Source organism: Mandrillus leucophaeus, unplaced genomic scaffold (assembly GCF_000951045.1).
Source record: "Mandrillus leucophaeus isolate KB7577 unplaced genomic scaffold, Mleu.le_1.0 Scaffold21, whole genome shotgun sequence".
Lineage (NCBI taxonomy): Eukaryota > Metazoa > Chordata > Mammalia > Primates > Cercopithecidae > Mandrillus > Mandrillus leucophaeus.
In genome coordinates, this window is record NW_012102143.1 from 2,406,711 (window position 1) to 2,427,747 (window position 21,037).

Sequence of the window (21,037 nt, forward strand, 5' to 3'; positions counted from 1 at the left end):
ACCCCTGCATCTCCCCTTCAATCACAGGCGAGAGTCATTGGACACTGGTTACTGGTCAGAGCCAGAGCTCCTGGGGAGGGATGCTTGCCAGAGCCTCCAACTGGAGAAGTCGGGCTCTTCCTCTTCTAGGACATGTTTCTGTGTCCAGATTGGGCAGTGGGGCAGCAGAAGCTCAACTCCCCAGTGACTGTTCCTCTCTTGTCACTGCTTCTTTCCCCAGCAAGCTGAAGCCTTTCTACTCCACAGAAGAAAACAGTGAGCTAATGGATATCAGCATACATTCTGTAATTTCTCTCCAACTCCCAGGAGAGGACAATGAGTCCATTAAGGTAGGTCCCTCTGGGATGCCTCATTTGCTGGGTCAGGACCTGGAAGTTAACATTAACATGGGCCATGCTGAGAGTCCACCTTCCTGAACCAGCCTCGAGTGTTTAGAGGCAGCAGAGTGTAGCGAGCTCTATCAGCAAATGTAAGTAATGCTAGCTGTTGAAACAGATAAACCCTGAAATCTTAGTGGATTAACAACATAAAAGTTTATTTATTACCCAAGTCAAGTTAAGCCCAATTGTCAATGGGATTGGAAATGGAGCTGCTTTGTGCAATTATTCAGGAACGCAGGCTGGCGGAGACCTTCTGCCTATCCTCAGTGCATGAATCCCAAGGTCCCAATCAATGGGTATTGATACCCAGCCTAGAGAGAAGGAAGAGAAAGTCTAGGAAAGGCTTGAGAGCCATTTTGCCCTCCTTCTGTTGGCTGGAACATAGTCACATGGCTCCACCCATGCAAGGAGTCCTGGGAAATGTAGTCCCTGACGGGATGGCTGTTTCCCTGAAAACACTGTGGAAAAGGAGAAGGAATCTTTTGTGGACAGGTATCCCTGCCTCAAGGGACTGGCCCTGGATGAAGAATCAGAACTGGGCCCCAGGAGTCCAGTATCCTGCTTTGTAAAGTGAATTCCTCTTAAATGGTTGTCTTGTACTTCACTAGAGAAAATGAGTGTCAAGAGCTCAGACTGAGCAGAAGTTAGTGGATGACTGCCAGACGCCTCCCTGGCATGGACTCCCTGCAGGGAGGGGGGTTGTGGGTGCCCCTCATTGCCGCCTATCTCTCTCTCCCTCTTGGCTGTAGACCCTGTATGCAAATGCCCTGAGCTCCCTGGAGCGGCTGATGGAGAGCCTCCTGCAGAGGCAGCTGGACCCCAGGGGGCTGCAGGAGATGGTGCAGGTGAGTTGCCTGGCGGCAGGCCAGAGCCAGGGATAGCCACTCCTCCCCAGCAGCTGGCCTGAGGGCCAGACTGTGGGGAACAGGGGAGTGCATGAAACATTGTTTTAGTGATTTCATTTTTATAAAATTCCAGATTTGCTAAAAATTTGCAAGGGTAGTGCAAAGATGCACTTCATGCAGATTCAGAGTTCTTAATACTTTGTCACATTTTCTTTCTCAGTTTTCTTCTGTCTCCTTCCACATACACATACATCTTTTGAACCATGGATAGCTGCAGACATCCAAAGTAACAGTACTCTCTTATATAACAACAGTGCCGTGATCAAATTCAAGACATTTAATGCTGACACAATACACGTATTAAAACTAATGGCCCATATTCAAATTTCACGAGTTGCCCCAATAATGTCCTTTAGAGCTGTTTTCTCCTTGATCCAGGATCCAGTCCAGATTAGGCACTGCATCTACCCGTCAGGTCTCTTTGTTCTCCTTTCGTCTGGAACAGCTTCACAGTCCTTCTTTGTCTTTCATAACCTTGGCACTTTTGAAGGGTACTAGATAGGTTTTTAAAAATTGGGTTGTTTGCTTTCTTTTTATGGAACTTTTTACAGGTTTTACATATTCTGGATACAACCCAACAGATATATGATTTGCAAATATTTTCTCCTAGCCTGTGGCCTTTTTATTGATTTCCCATTATCTTTTTGTTTGTTTGTTTGTTTTGAGATGGAGACTCGCTCTGTTGCCCAGGCTGGAGCGCAATGGCGTGATCTTGGCTCACTGCAAGTTCCACCTCCCGGGTTCACACCATTCTCCTGCCTCAGCCTTCTGAGTAGCTGGGACTACAGGCACCCGCCACCAAGCCTGGCTAATTTTTTTGTATTTTTTAGTAGAGACGGGGTTTCACTGTGTTAGCCAGGATGGTTTCAAACTCTTGACCTCGTGATCTGCCCACCTCGGTCTCCCAAAGTGCTGGGATTACAGGCGTAAGCCACCGCGCCCAGCCAATTTCCCAATATCTTTTAATGAGCAGAAGTTTTTAGTTTCGACGAAGTCTAATTTATCTTTTTTTCTTTTATGGATCATGCTTTTGGTGTCAAATCTAAGAAATCTTCCAAAGATTTTCTCCTACGTTTTCTTCCAGAAGTTTTGTATTTTCAGGTTTTATGATTAGGTCTATGATATATTTTGAGTTAATTTTTGTATGGTCTGAGGTACAGGTCAAAGTTTAATTTTTTGCCCATGGATAGCCAACTCTTTTAGCACACTTTGTTGAAAGGACTGCCCTTTTTCCTTTGAATTACCTATGCGCCTTTGTTGAAAATCAAGGGCTCTGTATATGTGGGTCTATTTCTGGACATTTATTTGGCTTTATCAATGTGTTTGTCTATGGTACACCAATACCACACTGTCTTGATTACTATATTATAACAAGCCTTAAAATCTGGATCAGATAGTGTAAGTCCCTAGATTTTGCTTTTTTTTTTTTTTTTTTTTGCTGCATTTCACAGGTTTTGATACATTGTGTTTTAATTTTATTTCAGTTCAAAACATTTTAAACTTCCCTTATGATTTCTTCTTTGACCTGCAAGTTATTTAGAAATTTTCAAATATTTGGGGATTTCCCAGAATCTTTCTGGTTTGAATTCCTAATTTAACTGCATTGTTGTCTGATGACATACTTAAATCCCATATTTTAAATCCTTTTAAATTGACTGAGATTTATTTTGTTGCCCAGATACCATCTATCTTGGTAAGTATTTCGTGTGTATTTGAAAAATATTCTGCTGTTGTTAAGTGTAGTGTTTCAAAATGTCTTTTAGGCCAACTTGGTTAGTAGTATTTTTCAGGTTTTCTATCTTCTTTTTGATTTTCTGTCTTTTTGTTCTATCAATTATTGAGAAAGAGGCACTAAAATTTCTGACTAACAGTGTGCACTTGTTTATTTCCTCTTTCGGTTCTTTCATGTTTTGCTTCATGTATTATTTAGCTATGTTATTAGGTGCATAAACATTTAGGATTATGTCTGGTTGACGAACCGACCCTTATTGTGATGACATGATCTTGTTTATGGTAATGTGATTTGCTCTAAAATGAACTTTTCTATCAGAATGGCCTCTGCAGCCATCTGGAGTGCATGGTGGGCTGTGCTCCTGGCCCTTCATTATAGGCAGACATTTGGAGCCAGGCCAAATGCAACAGCCAAGCACCATCCTGGTGAGAATGCTGGGGATGCTCTTTGCCTGTCTACAGCCTCATCTCCCTTCACAATGGGGCCTGTCTAGAACCACAAGGAAACACTGAAAGTCAATCTGAGTGGGAGGGTGAGGCGGGCAAAAGCTGACCAGGAAAGGGCTGGCCCCAAGATTTTAACACCCACTTTGGTGTTCCGGGCTCTACCCATAGCTTCTGGAAAAGTGGATCTTGTCGGAGAAAGAATGGGAGCGGGAAAAGGCCATGAACCTCCATCTCTATCTCATGCGGATCTATGTCCATAGCACTGCTGTCTGCGTGAGTCCAGGAATCCCCAACCCCCAGCCTGCTGCTCCGAAATGCACAGAAAAATTCCTATCTCTATCTGGAAGATGAGGGAACACTTATGAAATCAAGTTCTGTCCCCAGAGGGTCCCTTGGGAGAGGCTGCGATGACCTAGTACCCTGGGCTGGGTCAGGGAGGGAAAGGGTGGGATTGTGGTTGGCAGAGCTCCAGGATTTGTGGGGCCTGTGGCTTCTGTAGTGGTGAGAGCCCTTTTTAAGAAAAAAGATACATACTTATGAACCCCACATTGGTTAGGAAAGTGAATATTTACTTTGAGAAAATCAAGTGCTGCTAAATCATAAATTTTGCAAAGCTTGACAAGTTCCGCAACCCTTACAACGTCTAGAACGATGTAGTGTTTACTGATTGACCATCTGACGCAGCCTGATGAGACTTAATTTTCTACATTTTTTGGCTCCATGCTGTTTGACTGTCTTGTCCTCAGGATGGCTGTGGCAGGAAGACCATGGAGTCAGGGTCTGGGGTGCAGGGATAGGTATCTGGTCTTGGGAGGTGCGGGGAGAGAAGTGGGCTGGGCAGGACCCTGGTCCTGGGCACCTGGATGGAGGTGGGGATGAAGGCTCAGCAAAATGAGGCAGGGGCCAAGACCAACACTCAGCAACATGTGATGCCAGAGGCTGTGTGGACGGCTTCATCTGGGCTCTCATGACATTCCCTGCAAGAGGAGGTGCCACCATCATCTCCACTGTGCAGACAGGAAACATGAGACCGAGAGGAAGAGTACCCTGCCTAGGCCGCTCAGTCAGTGAGCAGGAAGCTCTGATTTGATCCCCAGGGTTTGTTACAGGAACAACTGGGCCCAAGTTCAGAGCTGTGAACTGAGCAGAGCTGAGTCGGAGGGAGTCCTGAGCCGGGGTGCACAGTTCCAGGCTACTCGGCCTCCAGGGACCCACCTGTGGGCAGGGGAGGCTGGTGCTTGGGCAGGGTACAGGCAGTGGCACCCTCCCCTTCCCCAAATGGATGTTTTCAGAGCAGGGTTTGCCCTCTCAAGTCGCCCTTTACGCTGCCCCTGGGCAGCAACAGGTGTGCATGAGAGCACAGAGGTGTGAGCCCCATGGTGTCCTGTCCCTCAGATCCCCCTAAAGATGGGGCAGTTTGGCACAATGGTCGGACTCATCGCCCCGTGTACCTGTGATGCCCATCAAGGAACCCGCATGGCCTCAATGAATGTCCTGTCCAGCCTGCTAGATCTTCACGGTATGAGAGGGCAGGACATGAGGACCAGCCCCTCTGGGAGGGAGAGAGGGCTGACTCCAGGAGTGTGCACTGTGGCCAGCCCTGGAGGGAAGCGTGGCCTCTGTGCAGGCAGGCATGGAAACAAACAAAAGTGACCATCAGAGGAAGCAGTGAGGGGAGAGTTCACCAACAGGCTGTGGAAGCTTCCAGAAGGAGAGGTTCATTAGCCCGGATTGACCCTGGAGGGCAAGTGCTGGGCACTGAGGGCCTGGCTGGGAGAAAGTCAGCTCCCAGATGCCAAGCATGTGACAGAGCTGGCCCGAGCTGAGTTCAAGGGAGAGCAGGCCTCTGAGCAGGGTGGAGCAGTGGTGCGGGCAGAGGCCGCCACAGGGAAGGACCAGTGAGAGCAAAGGTCAGAACTCCTGGGATGTTCATATGCTGGAGGGTGGCTCAGGCCTGCAAAGCCAGGGCAGGAGGTAGCCACGAAGTGGAGGTGGCCAGGCCCTTTGTCCCTGCTGGTCATTTCTGAAGTTGTATTCCCAACAGCAAGCCAGACCTGCTCCTTGTGGGGCCCTTCCAAGGAGAAGGAGCTTGAGAAATGTAAGGGGGACACCCAGAGCACAGACGTGGAGAAGATCTTCTGTGCATCCTCCAGAATCGCCAAGGTGACAGCCGGGGAGCCTGCCTGGGCTGCCAGGCTGGTCTCGTGGCCCTTGGCCGTCTCTCAGGGAGGGGGCCTTCCCGGGCTGGCCGCACAGCCCAAGTTCTCTGGGGTCTCGGCCTCCACGGCTTTTGGCCCAACTCCTGCCCTCTGTGTGGAAAGGGCCTGCAGTATGTCAGGTCCCTACTGTGTCTCTGGCACACAGTAGGTGCTTAATCTGCCTTGCTGTCTTCTCCCTGTCTCTGTGATGTGCCACACTGGGTGCGGAAAGGGCCATGGGAATGATCTGGATGGGCCCTGCACGTGGTGTGGGCACGTGGGCAGGCTCATGGCACAGTGATGAAGTGCCTGGAGAGCCACCCAAAGAGGGGCTGGGGACTTCAGGGGACCAGGCCCCTTCTGGCTCAGCCCAGGAGAGGAGGCCATGGCCATGGTCTGAGAGAGGATGGGAGCCTGGAGTGGGGCCATGGGGTGGGACAGAGGAGGAGGGAGTGTCAGCAGTCATGGAGTGGCAGGGGAGGGCAGGGGAGTCACCCGCTCTGCTCCTAGATGGTCTGCACGGAGTTTAACTGCGATGAGGTGGTCTCGCTCATCCAGAAGCTCTGCGAGAACATTGGGGCCATGGACCTGCAGCACGACAAGGCCTCTGTCACCTGGATAGGCTCCTTCCTCCAGATGCGGGCCAAGGAGCTGGAGGACAAGGTGGCAGAGCCGCGGCAGGGCCAGCAGAGAGAGGGGCTGGGGCTGCCTGGTGTGCCCAGATGAGAGGGAAGGATGAGGGCCTCGCTCGCACTCACTGAGAGTGCCTCCCCCAACCCCTGGCTGCTAAAGAGGAGGAGGAAGCAGAGTTCTAGAACCAGAAAGAAGCGTGTTGAAGGCAGCCTCGTTAGTTAAGTGCACGCTGACCTGGAGGTCCAGGCTCTGCTCCCCAGAGCACACCACCTCCTGCACTGAAAGCCTGTGAAAATGAGTTTGAGGCAGAGACCAGAGGATGCACTAGAGAAGGTGCTGGGTGTTTAACCTGCCCATTGTCCAAATGGGCCAGAGTCCGTGGAGCAGAGGCATGTCATGGGGTTAGTGCAGGAGGCCATGGGGGCCTGGGCTGCCCCCTGGTGATGCCCCACCCCTACCTAGGTGGCCGAGATCCTGAGCGCCATCCTGGTGCACCTGCCAGTGGTGGACCACCCGGAGGTGCGGCGCCTTCTCATTGAAGGCATCCTGCTGCTGGCGCACCATCACCAGGAGACCATCCTCACGTCGCTCCTGAGGCAGCCCCTGCCCATGGAGAGGTGGGTGTCCTAGAGGAGGCGGCCCCGGCCTCCTGTGCCAGTTGGACCATGCCCAACTTGCCACCCTGATGTATCCCAGAAGCCTGGAGCCTCAGGCAGTACCTTGCCCCGCCCTGAAGGAGGTCGAAGCCCTCTACCTGTACCTCCTGCAGGAGGTGCCAGCCTCCGATGAGCCACTGACAGAGCCCAGGCTTGTAGAATATCACCACATGGAGCTGGAATCTGGACCCGTAGCTCCCCACATGCCTGGGGCAGTGTCTGTGGAGTTCATTCTCTCCCAGAGCAGCTCTTTCCTTCCCTGCAAACAGAGCTCCGGCAGATCCGCTGCAGGATGTGACTCCACGGCCTGAGCAAGCCCTGGAGAGATTCCAGGCTGTCCCGATTTCTTTCAAAATGTGTCCTAAGAGGGGAAGCAACTTGTCCCAGTCTCCAAGGGGAGAATGGCCCAACCTCCAGCCCCGGAGGCGGCCATGAGTGATGCAGAGCGACCCCGTCTTTATTGGTGTTTCTCTGCAAACAGCACAAAGCTCCTGTGTGTGCTACAGCATGACGGCACAGGCAGCTGGGCATGGTCTCCCCACACATGGGGAGTCTGTTTGGGGTGGTACCAGAATTCACCTGAGAGGAGCCAGAAAGAGCTAGGCAGTCATCCCCAGAGCAGTGGAGCCTGTGCTGGTGCAGGGAGGTGAGGAGATGTCAGGCTAAGTAAGAGGCCTGGAACAGAGAAAAGGGTTTTAGAAACAGGCCCTGGCTGCAGAGCCACAAGGGCTGACCTGCCCGAAATGCAGGCATGGCTCCACCGTGGAGCTACTTCTCATAAGGGCCGCCCTGCCGTGGGTCCAGCTGGGAGGGTGGTGCAGGTTTCACGATTTAATGAGGCTCAGTGGCTCATGGGGCAGTGCTGGGTGGGGGCAAGGGGGATGTGCAGTGCAGCCCTGGGTCAGGCTGGCATGCTTGGTGGCCACGTCACACTGGCTTTCACTTAGTTTGCCAAAATCTGTATTGGTTTGCTATTGCTGCATAACAAATTACCACCCACTTAGAAGCTTCAAACAACACCCATGTGTTAGCTCACAATTTCCATGGCTCAGGAGTCAAGGCATGGGTTAGCTGGGCTTTCTGTTCAGGGTCTCGCAAGCCTGTGATGAGGGTGTCAGCTGGGCTGCATTCCAGAGCCTGGGGTTGTTTTCCAGGATTGTGTCATTGTTGGTAGTTGTTTGTTGCCAATTGTAAGACTGAGGTGCCCCTTTTTTTTTCCTTGCACCCCATGGCTTCTTTGCAGTGGGTGCTGATGAGTGCACTCTGACCCCTCTCCATTTATTCCTGCCCCCAGGCCCATCTCCCCTCAGACCCAAACTCACCTGCTCTTGTGCATTTGGTTTCGTCGGTTCCAATACTCAGTTTACACATCTCTTTGTTCAACTTAACCTTGTTAAATTCCATTTAGACTTGTTAGACTCGCATTAGCCTTTTAGAACCTCCCAGATGCCCCGCTCTCTGTGCCTCTCTACCTATCCTGGGGGCCTTCCCTTCTCAGCAGGGCCATGGGCTTGGACTTGGAAACCAGGAAGGCCCTGTTCTAGCTGCAGTTTGGCAGGTGGCCTGACTGCTGCAAGCCTCACTTCCCTCTTCTGTGGAATATGGAGATAAAAATACCTTCCTCAAGGATGTGTTGGGAGGGTTAGGTGACACAATATCAGAAAGCTACCGACAACCAAACCTGATGCAAACTGGGCACTAGGAGGTATTGTTGGACATGTCTGTACAGTCATCAAGCAGGTGGGGGTCTCTGTGGCCACCTAGCAGTGGAGCTGGGCTTCTGCGGGGGCCATGGCGTTCCCAAAGGTACCGTGAGCCCATGCAGAGAAAGGGGGCTGAGTGTACCGTCAGGGGCCTGGGTTCTAAGCATGCAAATTTTGGTGGCTCCCTCCACCTCCCTGAGATTCAGTTCCCAGAGTCCAGCCCCTACTTAGGGGGCTGCCAAGGGGTTGAAAGGGATTCTTACCTGCCAGGGCACATGCCAGGAAACTCACAGTCCTTGTGCCCTAACTTTGGTTAGCCACCTGGCAGAGGTGTGGCTGGCAGTGTCGGAGAACGTGCCCTTCGCCCGGACCATGCTCCACAGCCTGATGGGCCGGCTGCAGTCACGGTTCAGCCCCAGAGTCAGTGCCACCTCCAAGGCTGACATCTGGCGCCTGGCTGCGGTGGACCCCCTGATGGTGAGTTGCAGGCACAGGCCCCAAGGCTCCTCAGGGGTCTCTGGGTAGTAGCCCGATGCCCTGGACTTCTCTCTACAGACCCTGTGCACCATCCACCTTCTCATTCAGAAGCTGGATGAGAATGACAAGCTCCCGGACTTCCTCCCTGACCTCACCTACACCCTCCTGCTGCAGCTTGGCAGCAGCCACCGACCAGAGACTGCCGTGCCGGTCCTGAAGATGTGGAAGCTGGTCCACACCGCTCCTCTGCCTGAGGAGATGAACCTGCAAAGGTGCTCTCGAGGGTGGTGGGTGCAAGGCAGCAGACCTGGGCTGGGTATAGCCACGGGGTGCCCCTTAGTTGCCAGTGGACTCCACTGAGGGGCCCTCTGTCTCTTCCTGGTGGGAGCTGATCTTACTCAAGATGCCGTTCTCATGTGTGTCAAGCACAGTGTGGTTTTCAGAGCTCGCAGACCCACTCCCTCCCTGGACCTTTCCCTCAGCCCCTTGGGCTGGGCCCAGCAGGCCCTGGGTCCCCACTTCAGATTGCAGCAGCCTCCCCAGCCATGCGCTCCCCAGGGCAGTGCATCACAAGCTCCCACCTCCCTCCAGGGTCACTATCAAGTCCATGCAGCTCTTGTTCAAGAGAGTCAAGAGCCAGCACCTGGCACGTGCCCTGGATGAGCAGGCGGTGTGGGACCTCCTGCAGGACGGCGGGACATTCCTGGAGGGTGTGAGCCTGTTGGCCAGGTGGGCTCTGGCTCCCACAGGGTGGCAGGGGGACCGGCAGAGGCACCTCCTTGCTGGATGGAAGGGCTTCTTGTGAGGACATGGTCCGGTCATGGCTGAATGCCTTCTTTCTGGGGGAACTGCCATGCCAACCTGGGACTCTAGGATAGCAGTGGTGTGCAAGACAATGAGAACCTTTTATTCAAACCCTTCCTGCTCAGAGCAGATATGAGGGCAGAGAGAGGAGGGGCTTGCCCCCCGGGCCACACAGGGTCTGGAGCAGGCCAGGGATGGGAGTTACTTCCGGGGTCCTAGTCACTCCGGAGCTGCCCTCTCTCTAGTCCCCTTTGTAAAAAGGAGATAGACATTGACTGATTCACTGACAACCTCAACCAAGCCCCAGGAAAAGGAGGGAGAAGCCCAGAGATGTTAGGACATCTGTCCAGGGTTATCCTGCCAGCAGGGTCCAGGCACTGGTGCGGCCCCAGCTAGCTCTTGGCAAACATCAGGCAGGGGTGGGGCCACCTCCACAACCTGGCACCATCTCTCCTCTGCAGGCTGTGCATGCAGCACGTGGCGGGCCACAGGCAGAGGCTGGCCGAGCTGGTGCTCAGGGGCATGGATTCAGAAGTCCTGAGCTGCCGCATCAGCAGCACGGCGGTCTGCGTGGAAGTGAGGCACCGGGTGTGGGTGGGGTGCAAGCGGAGGGGATGGGGTCCCTGGATTCTTCTGGGGATGGCTCGTCTCCAAAGCATGGGAGTGTGGGGGACAGGCGAGCACCCCTCCTCTGAGTGCTGATTCTCTCATCTGCTCCTTCATTCATTCATCACATGAGTAGTGCAGGGCAGGCCCTGCTGGAAAGACAGGCTGAGGCTTACAGCATTGTAGCTAACTGATGTGTGACCAGGCAAGTACAATGACTCAGGGGACCCAGGGAGGGCACCTGGGTTCTCGCTGGGGCAGGCTTCCTGCAGGAGGGCTCAGAGAGGCCGAGGGGCTTTGCAAGGCGGGAAGGTAGGGCCCAGCGACCCTATCTCAGAGCCAGTGTTGGAGCATCCTGAGGGCAATGATGCCCAGGGCACCCCAGGAACCAACTACAGCCCAGGCCAGAGGCCAGCCAGCATTTTCTGTAAAGGACTGCATAGTAAATTTTTGGCTTTGTGGCCAACTCGGCTGTAGCAGGAAAACAGCCACAGCCAATACGTCGACCAGTGGGCATGATGGTGTCAACAAAACCTTATTGATGGACACTGGAATTTAAACTTCATGGTAATTTCATGTGCCATAAAATTTTCTTTTCTACGTTTATTTTCCCCAACACTTAAAAATGGGAAAATGAGTTTTGGTAGTGGGCTGTACAAAATCTCCTGGAAGTACAAGACCAGTCTGGGAGGCATTCACCAAACTTTTATAGGTTCTTCAGGCCCCTCCCTGTGTTCAGGCCTCTGAAAATCTTCAAAATGAGGACGGGAAGGAGAAGCGCTCCCTCGTTGTGTCACCCAGGACCTGGCCTTTGATGTGTCTGAGTTTAGAATTTTCAGTGGCTAGAAGCCACACAGGGCCAAGCCCAGGTGCTGGAATCCAAGGGCCTGGTTAAGAGTCTCTGCTCAGTTGCTGATCAACTGAAGATGAAGTTACTTAGCATCTCTGAGCTTCAAGCTCTCCATCTGCCAAATGGGGGAAAGCAGTGCCTTCTTTTCAGGGCTTTGGTGAGAGCTAAATGAGATAGACCGTGTACACATTGCTTGCTTGGGAGGTAAGAGCTCATTAAATACTAGTTAATTATGGCTGTTTGAAAATTAGGTTCAGCTTTTTTGGTTCCATATGCATTTTAAAATAATTTTTTTTCTAATTCTGTGAAGAATGTGAATGGTAGTTTAATGGGAATAGCATTGAATCTATACATTACTTTGGGCAGTATGGTCATTTTCATGATACCGATTCTTCCTATCCATGAGCATGGAATATTTTTCCATTTGTTTGTGGCCTCTCTGGTTTCTTTGAGCAGAGGTTTGTAGTTCTCCTTGAAGAGGCCCCTCACTTCCCTTGTTAACTGTATTCCTAGGTATTTTATTCTCTTTGTAGCAATTGTGAATGGGAGTTCATTCAGGAGTTGGCTGTCTGCGCTTGCCTGTTGTTAGTGTATAGGAATGCTTGTGACTTCTGCAGATTGATTTTGTATCCTGAGGCTTTGCTGAAGTTGTTTATCAGCTTAAGAAGTTTCTGGGCTGAGACAATGGGGTTTTCTAGATATAAGATCATGTCATCTGCAAACAAAGACATTTTGACTTCCTCCCTCCCTATTTGAATACCCTTTCTTTCTTTCTCTTGCCTGATTGCCCTGGTCAGAACTTCCAATACTATGTTGAATAGGAGTGGTGAGAGAGGGCATCCTTGTCTTGTGCCGGTTTTCAAGGGGAATGCTTCCAGCTTTTGCCCATTCAGTATGATATTGGCTGTGGGTTTGTCATAAATGGCTCTTATTATTTTGAGGTACTTCAATACCTAGTTTGTTGCGAGTTTTTAACATGAAGGGATGTTGAATTTTATTGAAGGCCTTTTCTGTGTCTATTGAGATAATCATGTGGTTTTATCTTTAGATCTGTTTATGTGATGAATTATGTTTATTGATTTGCATATGTTGAACCAGCCTTGCATCCCAGGAATGAAGCCGACTTGATCGTGGTGGATGAGCTTTTTGGTATGCTGCTGGATTCAGTTTACCACTGTTTTACCGAGAATTTTTGCATCGATGTTCATAAGGGATATTGGCCTGAAGTTTTCTTGTTTTGTTGTATCTCTGTCTGGTTTTAGTATCAGGATGATGTTGGCCTCATAGAATGAGTTAGGGAGGAGTTCTTCCTTTTCAATGGTTTGGAATAGTTTCAGAAGAAATGGTATAAGCTCCTTTTTGTATTTCTTTTTTTTTCTTTTTTTTTGAGACAGAGTCTGGCTCTGTCACCAGGCTGGAGTGTAATGTGGGATCTTGGCTCACTGCAACCTCCCACCTACCAGGTTCAAGTGATACTCCTGCCTCAGCCTTTCGAGTAGCTGGGACTACAGGCGTGTGCCACCACACCCAGCTAATTTTTGTATTTTTAGTAGAGATGGGATTTCACCATGTTGGCCAGGATGGTCTCAATCTCTTGACTTTGTGATTCACCCGCCTCTGCCTCCCAAAGCGCTGGGATTACAGGCGTGAGCCACAGCGCCCAACCACTTCTTTGTATTTTTTGTAGAATTCAGCCTGTATAGCCAAGACAATCCTAAGAAAAAAGAACAAAGCTGGAGGCATCATCCTACTGGACTTCAAACTATACTATAAGGCTACAGTAATCAAAACAGCATGGTACTGGTACAAAAACAGACACACAGACCAGTGGAACAGAATAGAGAACTCAGAAATAAGATTGCACCTCTACAGCCATCTGATCTTGGACAAACCTGACAAAAACAAGCAGTGGGGAAAGGGTTCCCTATTTAATAAATAGTGCTGGGAGAACTGGCTATCCATTTGCAGAAAATTGAAACTGGACCCCTTTCTCATACATTATTATACTCAAGATGGATTAAAGACTTAAATGTAAAACTCAAAACTATAAAAACCCTAGAAGAAAATCTAGGCAATACTATTCAGGACATGGGCATGGACAAACATTTCATGATGAAATCACCAAAAGCAATTGCAACAAAAGCAAAAATTGACAATTGGGATCTAATTAACGAGCTTCTGCACAGCAAAAAAGACTATCAGTAGAGTGAACAGGCAACCTACAGAGTGGGAGAAAATCTTTGCAATTTATCCATTCAAAAAAGGTCTAATATCCAGAATCTATAAGGAACTCAAACAAATTTACAAGAAAAACAATCCTATTAAAAAATGGGCAAAGGACATGAACAGACCCTTCTCAAAGAAGACATTCATGCAGCCAATAAACTTATGAAAAAAAGCTAAATATCACTGATCATTAGGTAAATGCAAATCCAAACCACAATGAGATACCATATCATGCCAGTCAGAATGACCATTTATTAAAAAGTCAAGAAACAACAGATGTTGGCAAGGTTGCAGAGAAATAGGAATGCTTTTACTCTGTTGGTGGGAATGTAAATTAGTTCAACCATTGCGGAAGATGGTGTGGCAATTCCTCAAAGATCTGGAACCAGAAATACTGTTTGACCCAGCAATCCCATTACTGGGCATATACCCAAAGGAATATAAACCATTCTATTACAAAGATACATGTATGCGTATGTTCATTGCAGCACTATTTACAATAGCGAAGACATGGAATCAACCCAAATGCCCATCAATGATACACTGGATAAAGAAAATGTGGTACATATACAGCATGGAATACTATGCAGCCATAAAAAGGAATGAGATCATGTCCTTTGTAGGGACATGGATGAAGCTGGAAGCCATTATCCTCAGCAAACTAATGCAGGAACAGAAAACCAAACATCACATGTTCTAACTTATAAGTGGGAGCGGAACAATGAGATCACATGGACACAGGGAGGGGACCAACACACACTGAGGCCTGTTGGGGGTAGGGTGGGGGAAGAGAGAGTATTAGGAAAAATAGCTAATGCATGCTGGGCTTAATACCTCAGGGATGGGTTGATAGGTGCAGCAAACCACTATGACACACGTCTACCTATGTAACAAACTTGCACTTCCTGCACATGTACCCCAGAACTGAAAATAAAAATTAGAAAAAAAGAAAAAAAATTAGGTTCAGCTTTTAAGAAGCAAGCTATTTAAATTCTTCAAATTTGATAGGGATGGATTATAAATGATTTTTTTTTTTAAATGCTTGCTAACAATAGTCTAGGGCTTTACTCTTTGGGAATTTTCCCAGAAGAGCATTTAAAATAGGTTGTGATAGTTGTATTCACTGCTCTACCAGGCCCTGAATAGGTGCTCAGTATATGTTTAAATGAACTGAAGTGCTGTAGGAAGCTCCTGTGATTGCTGATGTTGGTGTCTGGGACAGAATGGAGGTGGACTGAGTGGGAGACAAAACATTTGGAAGCTTAGAGCAACTGCGCCTAATGGGGGCTTAAGGAACTGGATGTGGGAACAGTCAATAGATGCTCACTTCTCCTGTCCCTGGACTCAACAATTTGCTGTTTAGTTTTCTTTTCAGGCCTCTTTCAAACATACTCAGGTGCTTGCATGCACACACGCAGACACGTACACACATGCATGCACACACGCATACCAGTGAGGTTTTGGCACTTGGGGTACTAGGCCAATAGTAATTCTCCTGAAAGTGAAATTCATGTTTTTTGTGCATTTCTGTTCAGATGAGAGTGGGCGTGGCTCTTGCATTTGGCAGTGGCTGTTGTTACCTGAAAAAAATAAATGACGAAATTATATCTATCTATCTATCTATCTATCTATCTATCTATCTATCTGTAACACTTATCTAGCATTCCCCCCATATTTCCTTATAAATCCCCACACAGATGCTGAGGCAGGTACTAGCATCACCCCCTTTTTATAGAGAGGAAACAGAGGCTGTCAGAGCCCCTCCCCTCCTGTTCACAGAGCCACCAATCTGCATTACCTCTCCTCCCATGTCCCACTTGCTGCTGAGAAATGAGCCTGCCTTGGGGATAACTGCCAAATGTCCTCCCTTCCAGTTCATGAGCGACCCAGTTCTGTACCAGGAGAAGCTGCTGAAGCCAGCAGTGTTGCTGCTGGAGAAGGGTGCCGACCAGGAGGAGGATGAGGCCCTGCGGGTGCTGTCCCTGCGCGCCCTCGGCAACATGGCCCTGGGTGCCCCCAAGAAGGTACTGTGCCCAGCCCTGCGCCCAGGTCCCGGGAGCTGAGGGTACAGGCCGGGTGCCCCGGTCAGCCTGGGAGGGAGGATGCAGGCTGAGGGCTGCCCATGCCCCTCCAGGTGAAGCAGTACCGGAAGGTCTTGCTGGAGAAGTGCCTGGGCGCCCTGAGGGAGCCGGTGAGCACCAGTGTGACTGCCGAGGGCATGGAGGCCTTGACCAAGATCCTGGCTGAGCTCCGAGAAGGGGATGTGGGGTCCTCTTTCGACGCCATGTCTGAGCAGTGCAGAATCTTCTTTGACAATGTGAGTCCAATGAGAGCCTCCATGAGCTTGTTCAGTGAAGGAGTGGGCACTTCTCAGACCCTAAGGAACAGATGGGCCCTACAGCAGAAAGAGCCGAGGTTCCTGCTGGGTGCCAGCGTACTGACTGGCTGATCACGGGATCTTGTAAAATAAAAGGTCTTCCAAGTTCCAGAGTCAGTGCTGTCAAGTGAGGGCTCCTGGGCCCCTGCAGCCCTGCTAGGAGGTAAGGGTGTCCCCCTTTTATTCCTTGCACCTACAAATATCCCCAGGGCACCTGCGTCATCCTGGGCCTCTGCTAGGCAAGGCTGTGCACTCAGATCCCGCACAAGCCCTCAACCAGGGAAAAGGCGGGCACAAAGACCAGAGCAACGCCCAGCCCCTTGAGGGCTACGAGATCCCTGCTGAAGGAGAGACTCCACCCTGACGGAATGATCCAGAAGGCTCTGCAAGGGCCAAGGCATTGGGTGTTCCTTGGAGAATGGCTGGGGTTTCGCTGGGCTTCCTGCTGCCTGTATATCAGCCCGTGTCCATCCCGGTTGCAGGAGAGCGAGCTGCTGCGTCTGAAAGCCTTCATCCTCTTTGGGAAGCTGGCAAGGGTGGTCGGGATGTCCAAGAAGCATTTCTTCAAAGGGGAGGTGAAGAAGGCCTGGATCCCCCTCATGCTGCACTCCCAGGACCCCTGCTTCAATGCAGCCCAAGTAAGACACACCCTGGGCTTTATGTCCCGGTCTGGGGCCCACTGTCCCCCAAGGAAACAGGTTCTTGGGTCTGCTGGCTTGGTGAGCTGCAGGATTTTCTCCTCCTTAGTCGGTTTTCTCTGAGATCCCAGAGGCCACAGCCTGCTCCCTTCTGCCCTCCATCCCTCACACAGGCTGAGAGAGGCCATCTGAGATGACCTGCAAAGCCACCTCACTAAGCAGTCTCAGCCTAGTGTGGGGGGACGTGGCGTGGTGGCCGCCTATAGCCCTCCTCTGCCCAAATCCTTTCTTCTAGCAGATTCTGTAACTGGCAGGTCACTTTTGAGTATTAGGACTCAAAATACCCCAAAGTGGTCCTGTCCACTCCCTGCTGTCCTGCCCACTCCCTGCTCCCTGTGGGGCAGGTCCATGTTGGGATGGGAGCGGGCGTGGCTTCTCCCTCTCCACGGCCCAGCTCCTCTGTTGCTTTGGGGCGGGAGGAGGGAGAGGGAGAGCCAGATTTGTTAGTAAATGAGTCTTCTCATTGAGCTGCTACCTCTCAGGCTGACCCTCGCTGGCTGGGGACCTCAGGCTCCTCACTCCCTGCATGGCCCACGACCTTGACTGCCCTCTTCTCTCCCTAGTCTCTTCCTACAGACTTGGGGGGGTGCGGTCAGGAGGTGGCTGATTAGGGGAGGTTCTGCCCCCACCTAGTAAGCCTTGGGATGCAGCTGGCCCCACATGACAGAAACACAATAGCCATTTTTAGCAGATGCCTTGGACCCCAGCTGTGGGGTCACAGGACAAGTTCCCTCAATCTCTTCACTGAGGGCAGCAGTTTCCAGGTGGGGTGGAGCAGGTGGCCTGGGTGGCCCTGGTGGCCCAGGTGGGCCTTACAGGCAGTGAGGAGTTTTGAGATGCACGCGCCCTAGACCTGGGCTTTGTACTCACCACCCCAGCTTCCGGGCTCTGCCACATCCCTCTGCCACACCATCCCTAGCCACCCTGGGCACAAAGTGTCACTGCTCAGAGGCTCCTTTACCTTGCCAGTCCTCACCACCCTCTGTCTTCAGCCCACACTGTTCTTCCACGTTTTATCGACAACTGTCCAGTGGGGTGGGAGGGCTTCAGGGAAGGAACCAGGGTGCACCCAGCAAGGGTGACCGAGAGTGAGGAAAGGGCTACCAAGGCGGAAGCATTTTGTCTTCCTGCCCTACCGTCTCCAGAAGCTGCGGCCAGCAGGATGGTCACAAGGCAGGAGCTGGTGGACTGGGCCTGGGAGGTGAGGACATGTGCCCAGTCTTGCCTGCTCAAGCCAGGCTCCCACCTCCCATCCCAAGGAGGGCTGGGTCCTAGGCAGGGCTGCTGAGGGCACAAAGGTGCTGGCTGAGGGGGCGGGTGGGACTGCATCTGGCCCCAAGGGGCTTTTTATAAATGCACATGCAGCCATGTTCAAGCTGGCAGGGGTTCAGGTCCCAGGTAGCCTCCCAGGAGCCACCAGCCCCACCTTTCTTTGGCTTGGTGAGGCTTTTCTGGAGCTGCCCTCTGGCTTCTTGCCAGCCTCACCCCTCCAGGGAACCACCCTGGCCTGGCTGATGCCTCTGCTGCTGTCCTGTGTCCCTGCAGGCCTGTATGGCTACCATGTTTCAGTGTGTGCACTTCTGGGGCTGGAAGTCCCTGCAGCATCCCTCAGGGCCAAGTGATACCACTACTGATGACAAGATGATCGTTTTCCAGACAACCATGTGCTCCATCCTGGTGAGAAAACCAAAGGGGAAACCAGCCCGTCCCAGGTGGCCACACGCTGCTTGGAGCTGGGGGTCCGAGATTGCCACAGCTCTTTCTTGGGGCCCTATGTTTAGCTTCTACACATGCAATGTCGAGACCGGCACTGTGCAGCAGAAATAGAAGGCAAGCCATGTGCCCATTTCAGCTGTCTGACGTTTCTTTTAGTAGGCACATCCAGAAAAGTGCAGAGGTGAAACTAATTTTAACATATCTTATTTCACCCAAATAACTGAAACGTGATCATTTCAACATGTAATCAATATAAAAACTATTATTGTGATATTTTAAAATTTTTGGGGTACCATCTTAAAACCCAGGGGGCACTTTACCTTAATTCAGCCCAGTCACACTTGAAGTGCTCCAGGGTTACACGAGGCTGGTGGCTACCATGTTGGACAGCACAGGTTCTCTGGTCAGATGGGATATGAAAAATGCAACAGGGGACTGATGGTCCTTCACTTGCTAGCTACTCATCTGCTGTGTGACGCTGGGATGGGAGCTTGCCCATGGGAACACTCTTGGCGAATGACAGCCCATTGTCAGGGTCTCATCCTCCAAAGCTGTGTGTATCACTTACTTTTTGCAGACTCAGAAAAAGCCAGCTGTTCTCTATAGCTTCTTGCTAGAAACAATGGCCTATGTTAAAAATAACTTGTCAAGAATTAGAATCGCTGCTTGCAACTTGGCAGGTGAGCAGACAGACGTTTCCTGACTCAAGATGGCCTTTGAAGGCTGTCTGATCCACCCCGCAACTCGGGGGGAGGGTGGATCATGGGTGGGGGGCATGTGGCAGAGCTGGGACCGGAGCTCGGGTCTAAGCCCTGCACTGTGCTTTCTATCCCGTTTTGATTTTGGCTTCCTCCTTGCCAATGTGGACTCAACAAAATCTTTCATCAGTGTTCTCATAACGTAAACCAAGTAAACCACAGAACAACTTGCCTGCTGACCTAATACTTGCGTGATGAGCATTTCTTTGGCTATCATTTTAGGAATTATTATGCAGCAGATGTCTACACACTATCTGAAGAAGCTGAACTTCCCAGCATTACGGAATTGTAAGTAGTGGAGAGTGTTAGATGGTGAGTCCACGACTCACCAACTCACTAGGGGAGCTTAGAGAAACCGCTTCAAGGGAAGAGCCAGAGGACCCTTTGCTGTGGGGTTTTGGGGGGCGGAGTGTTACCAGGGCAGAGAGATGCACCTGGGGAGGCCTTTCCAGGACGACAGCTATTGATGGGTGGAGTCCCTTTCATTCCCTGGGCTGTTTCTCCCATTCATAGCTTCTTATGAAATGTTTTTGCCCTGATGCTGCTACCAGGTTCTGTGGGTGATTTCTGTCCCTGTTAGGGTGGTCACTGAAGCCGAGAGCTGCGATGTACGTGGAAACAGCTCCACCTGCAGTCTTCTGCTTTCCCACACAGGAGCTTCCTCATCTGCCCCTGCCCACCTTTTGCAGCCCTTGCCTGCCATCACTGCCAAGGGCATGCAGCACGTGGTCCTGACTGGGCGGGGCCTGAGCCTTCCCTCTTTGTGTTCCCTCTCAGCCCTCCAGGAACTACAGCTGGACCCGGATCCCGGGGTCAGGCGGGCAGCCCTGGAGACACTCGAAGTCTTGGATAGCTGTAGTCAGCACAGGCTTCTGGCTTCACCCCAAGGAATGTCCTAGGTGGTCCAAACGTAAGATGTAAACTGTCTTCTTAGTGCCAAATGCCAGCCCTTTTAGTTTGTAAGAAGTTTAGTCTGTAGGAAAAACACTATTGTAAAATAACTAGTATCCTTTTCTTTCCTTCTGTTGAAATAAACCTCCATATTCACTGGAGTCTAGATGTGTGACTGTAAGGTGGTGACAGCCCAGAACCAAGACAATAGGGCAAAGGGAACTTCAGCCTTAATGAGCCACTTCATTTCCGATTTCCCCCCAAGTATGTGTGTCTGACAGCCCCTTGGCCCAAAGGGTCAGAAATTAGCTTTGTCTTCATGTCTTCATTCGTAGTTCGTCCACACACATGCTGACAGGGTGCCTAAGGCCAGGCACTCTGCCAAGCGGTGAGGGGAGGCCTAGAGTGTCCCGTCTGTCTCCAGGGACTCTTTTTTTTTTTTTTTTTGAGATGGAGTCTTGCCTGTCGCCCAAGCTGGAGTGTAGTGGTGTGATCTCGGCTCACTGCAGCCTCCGCCTCCTGGGTTCAAGTGATTCTCCTGCCTCAGCCTCCCGAGTAGCTGGGTGGTGCGTACCACCACGCCAGGCTAATTTTTGTATTTTCGGTAGAGATGAGGTTTCACCACATTGGCCAGGCTGGTCTCAAACTCCTGACCTCGTGATCCGCCCACCTTGGCCTCCCAAAGTGCTGGGATTACAGGCTTGAGCCACCATGCCCGACCGGGGCCCTTCTTAAAGGGAAAGGCACCTGACCACAACACACATCAGGAGGAGGACTGCAGCCAGGGTGGAAGTGCTACAGTGGCACAGGAGGGTGGGTGTGCAAGTCTGGAGACAATCCAGAAAGGCCGTATGGAGGAAGTGACATTTATTCCAGGCCCACCCTCATCTTTCCCTTTGAGGTCCAAAGTTTGGATTGTTGGAACCGGAGCCCAATGAGGCCTGGAACAGAATTTGGCTGCTGGTCAAAAAGGAGAAATTA

General features: G+C 51.0%; 1 protein-coding gene across 2 annotated transcripts in view; it reads left to right on the forward strand.

Moving 5' to 3' along the window:
* Positions 1 to 20,219, forward strand: part of MROH2A (maestro heat-like repeat family member 2A) — a 62,480-nt gene extending 42,261 nt beyond the window's left edge. Inside the window, exons 25-42 of one of the 2 annotated variants that reach the window (XM_011980273.1) lie at positions 221 to 329; positions 1,130 to 1,225; positions 3,632 to 3,736; positions 4,859 to 4,982; positions 5,508 to 5,626; positions 6,172 to 6,324; positions 6,757 to 6,911; positions 8,971 to 9,130; positions 9,209 to 9,417; positions 9,722 to 9,859; positions 10,396 to 10,522; positions 15,491 to 15,640; positions 15,751 to 15,933; positions 16,476 to 16,631; positions 18,237 to 18,368; positions 18,985 to 19,087; positions 19,388 to 19,453; positions 19,943 to 20,219. In XM_011980273.1, the coding sequence (XP_011835663.1) occupies positions 221 to 329; positions 1,130 to 1,225; positions 3,632 to 3,736; positions 4,859 to 4,982; positions 5,508 to 5,626; positions 6,172 to 6,324; positions 6,757 to 6,911; positions 8,971 to 9,130; positions 9,209 to 9,417; positions 9,722 to 9,859; positions 10,396 to 10,522; positions 15,491 to 15,640; positions 15,751 to 15,933; positions 16,476 to 16,631; positions 18,237 to 18,368; positions 18,985 to 19,087; positions 19,388 to 19,453; positions 19,943 to 20,064 (2,407 nt within the window). In that variant the 3' untranslated portion in view covers positions 20,065 to 20,219. The remainder of the gene's footprint in view (positions 1 to 220; positions 330 to 1,129; positions 1,226 to 3,631; positions 3,737 to 4,858; positions 4,983 to 5,507; positions 5,627 to 6,171; positions 6,325 to 6,756; positions 6,912 to 8,970; positions 9,131 to 9,208; positions 9,418 to 9,721; positions 9,860 to 10,395; positions 10,523 to 15,490; positions 15,641 to 15,750; positions 15,934 to 16,475; positions 16,632 to 18,236; positions 18,369 to 18,984; positions 19,088 to 19,387; positions 19,454 to 19,942) is intronic. The other variant, XM_011980272.1, reaches the window with a different exon arrangement.
* The last annotated feature ends 818 nt before the right edge of the window (positions 20,220 to 21,037 follow it).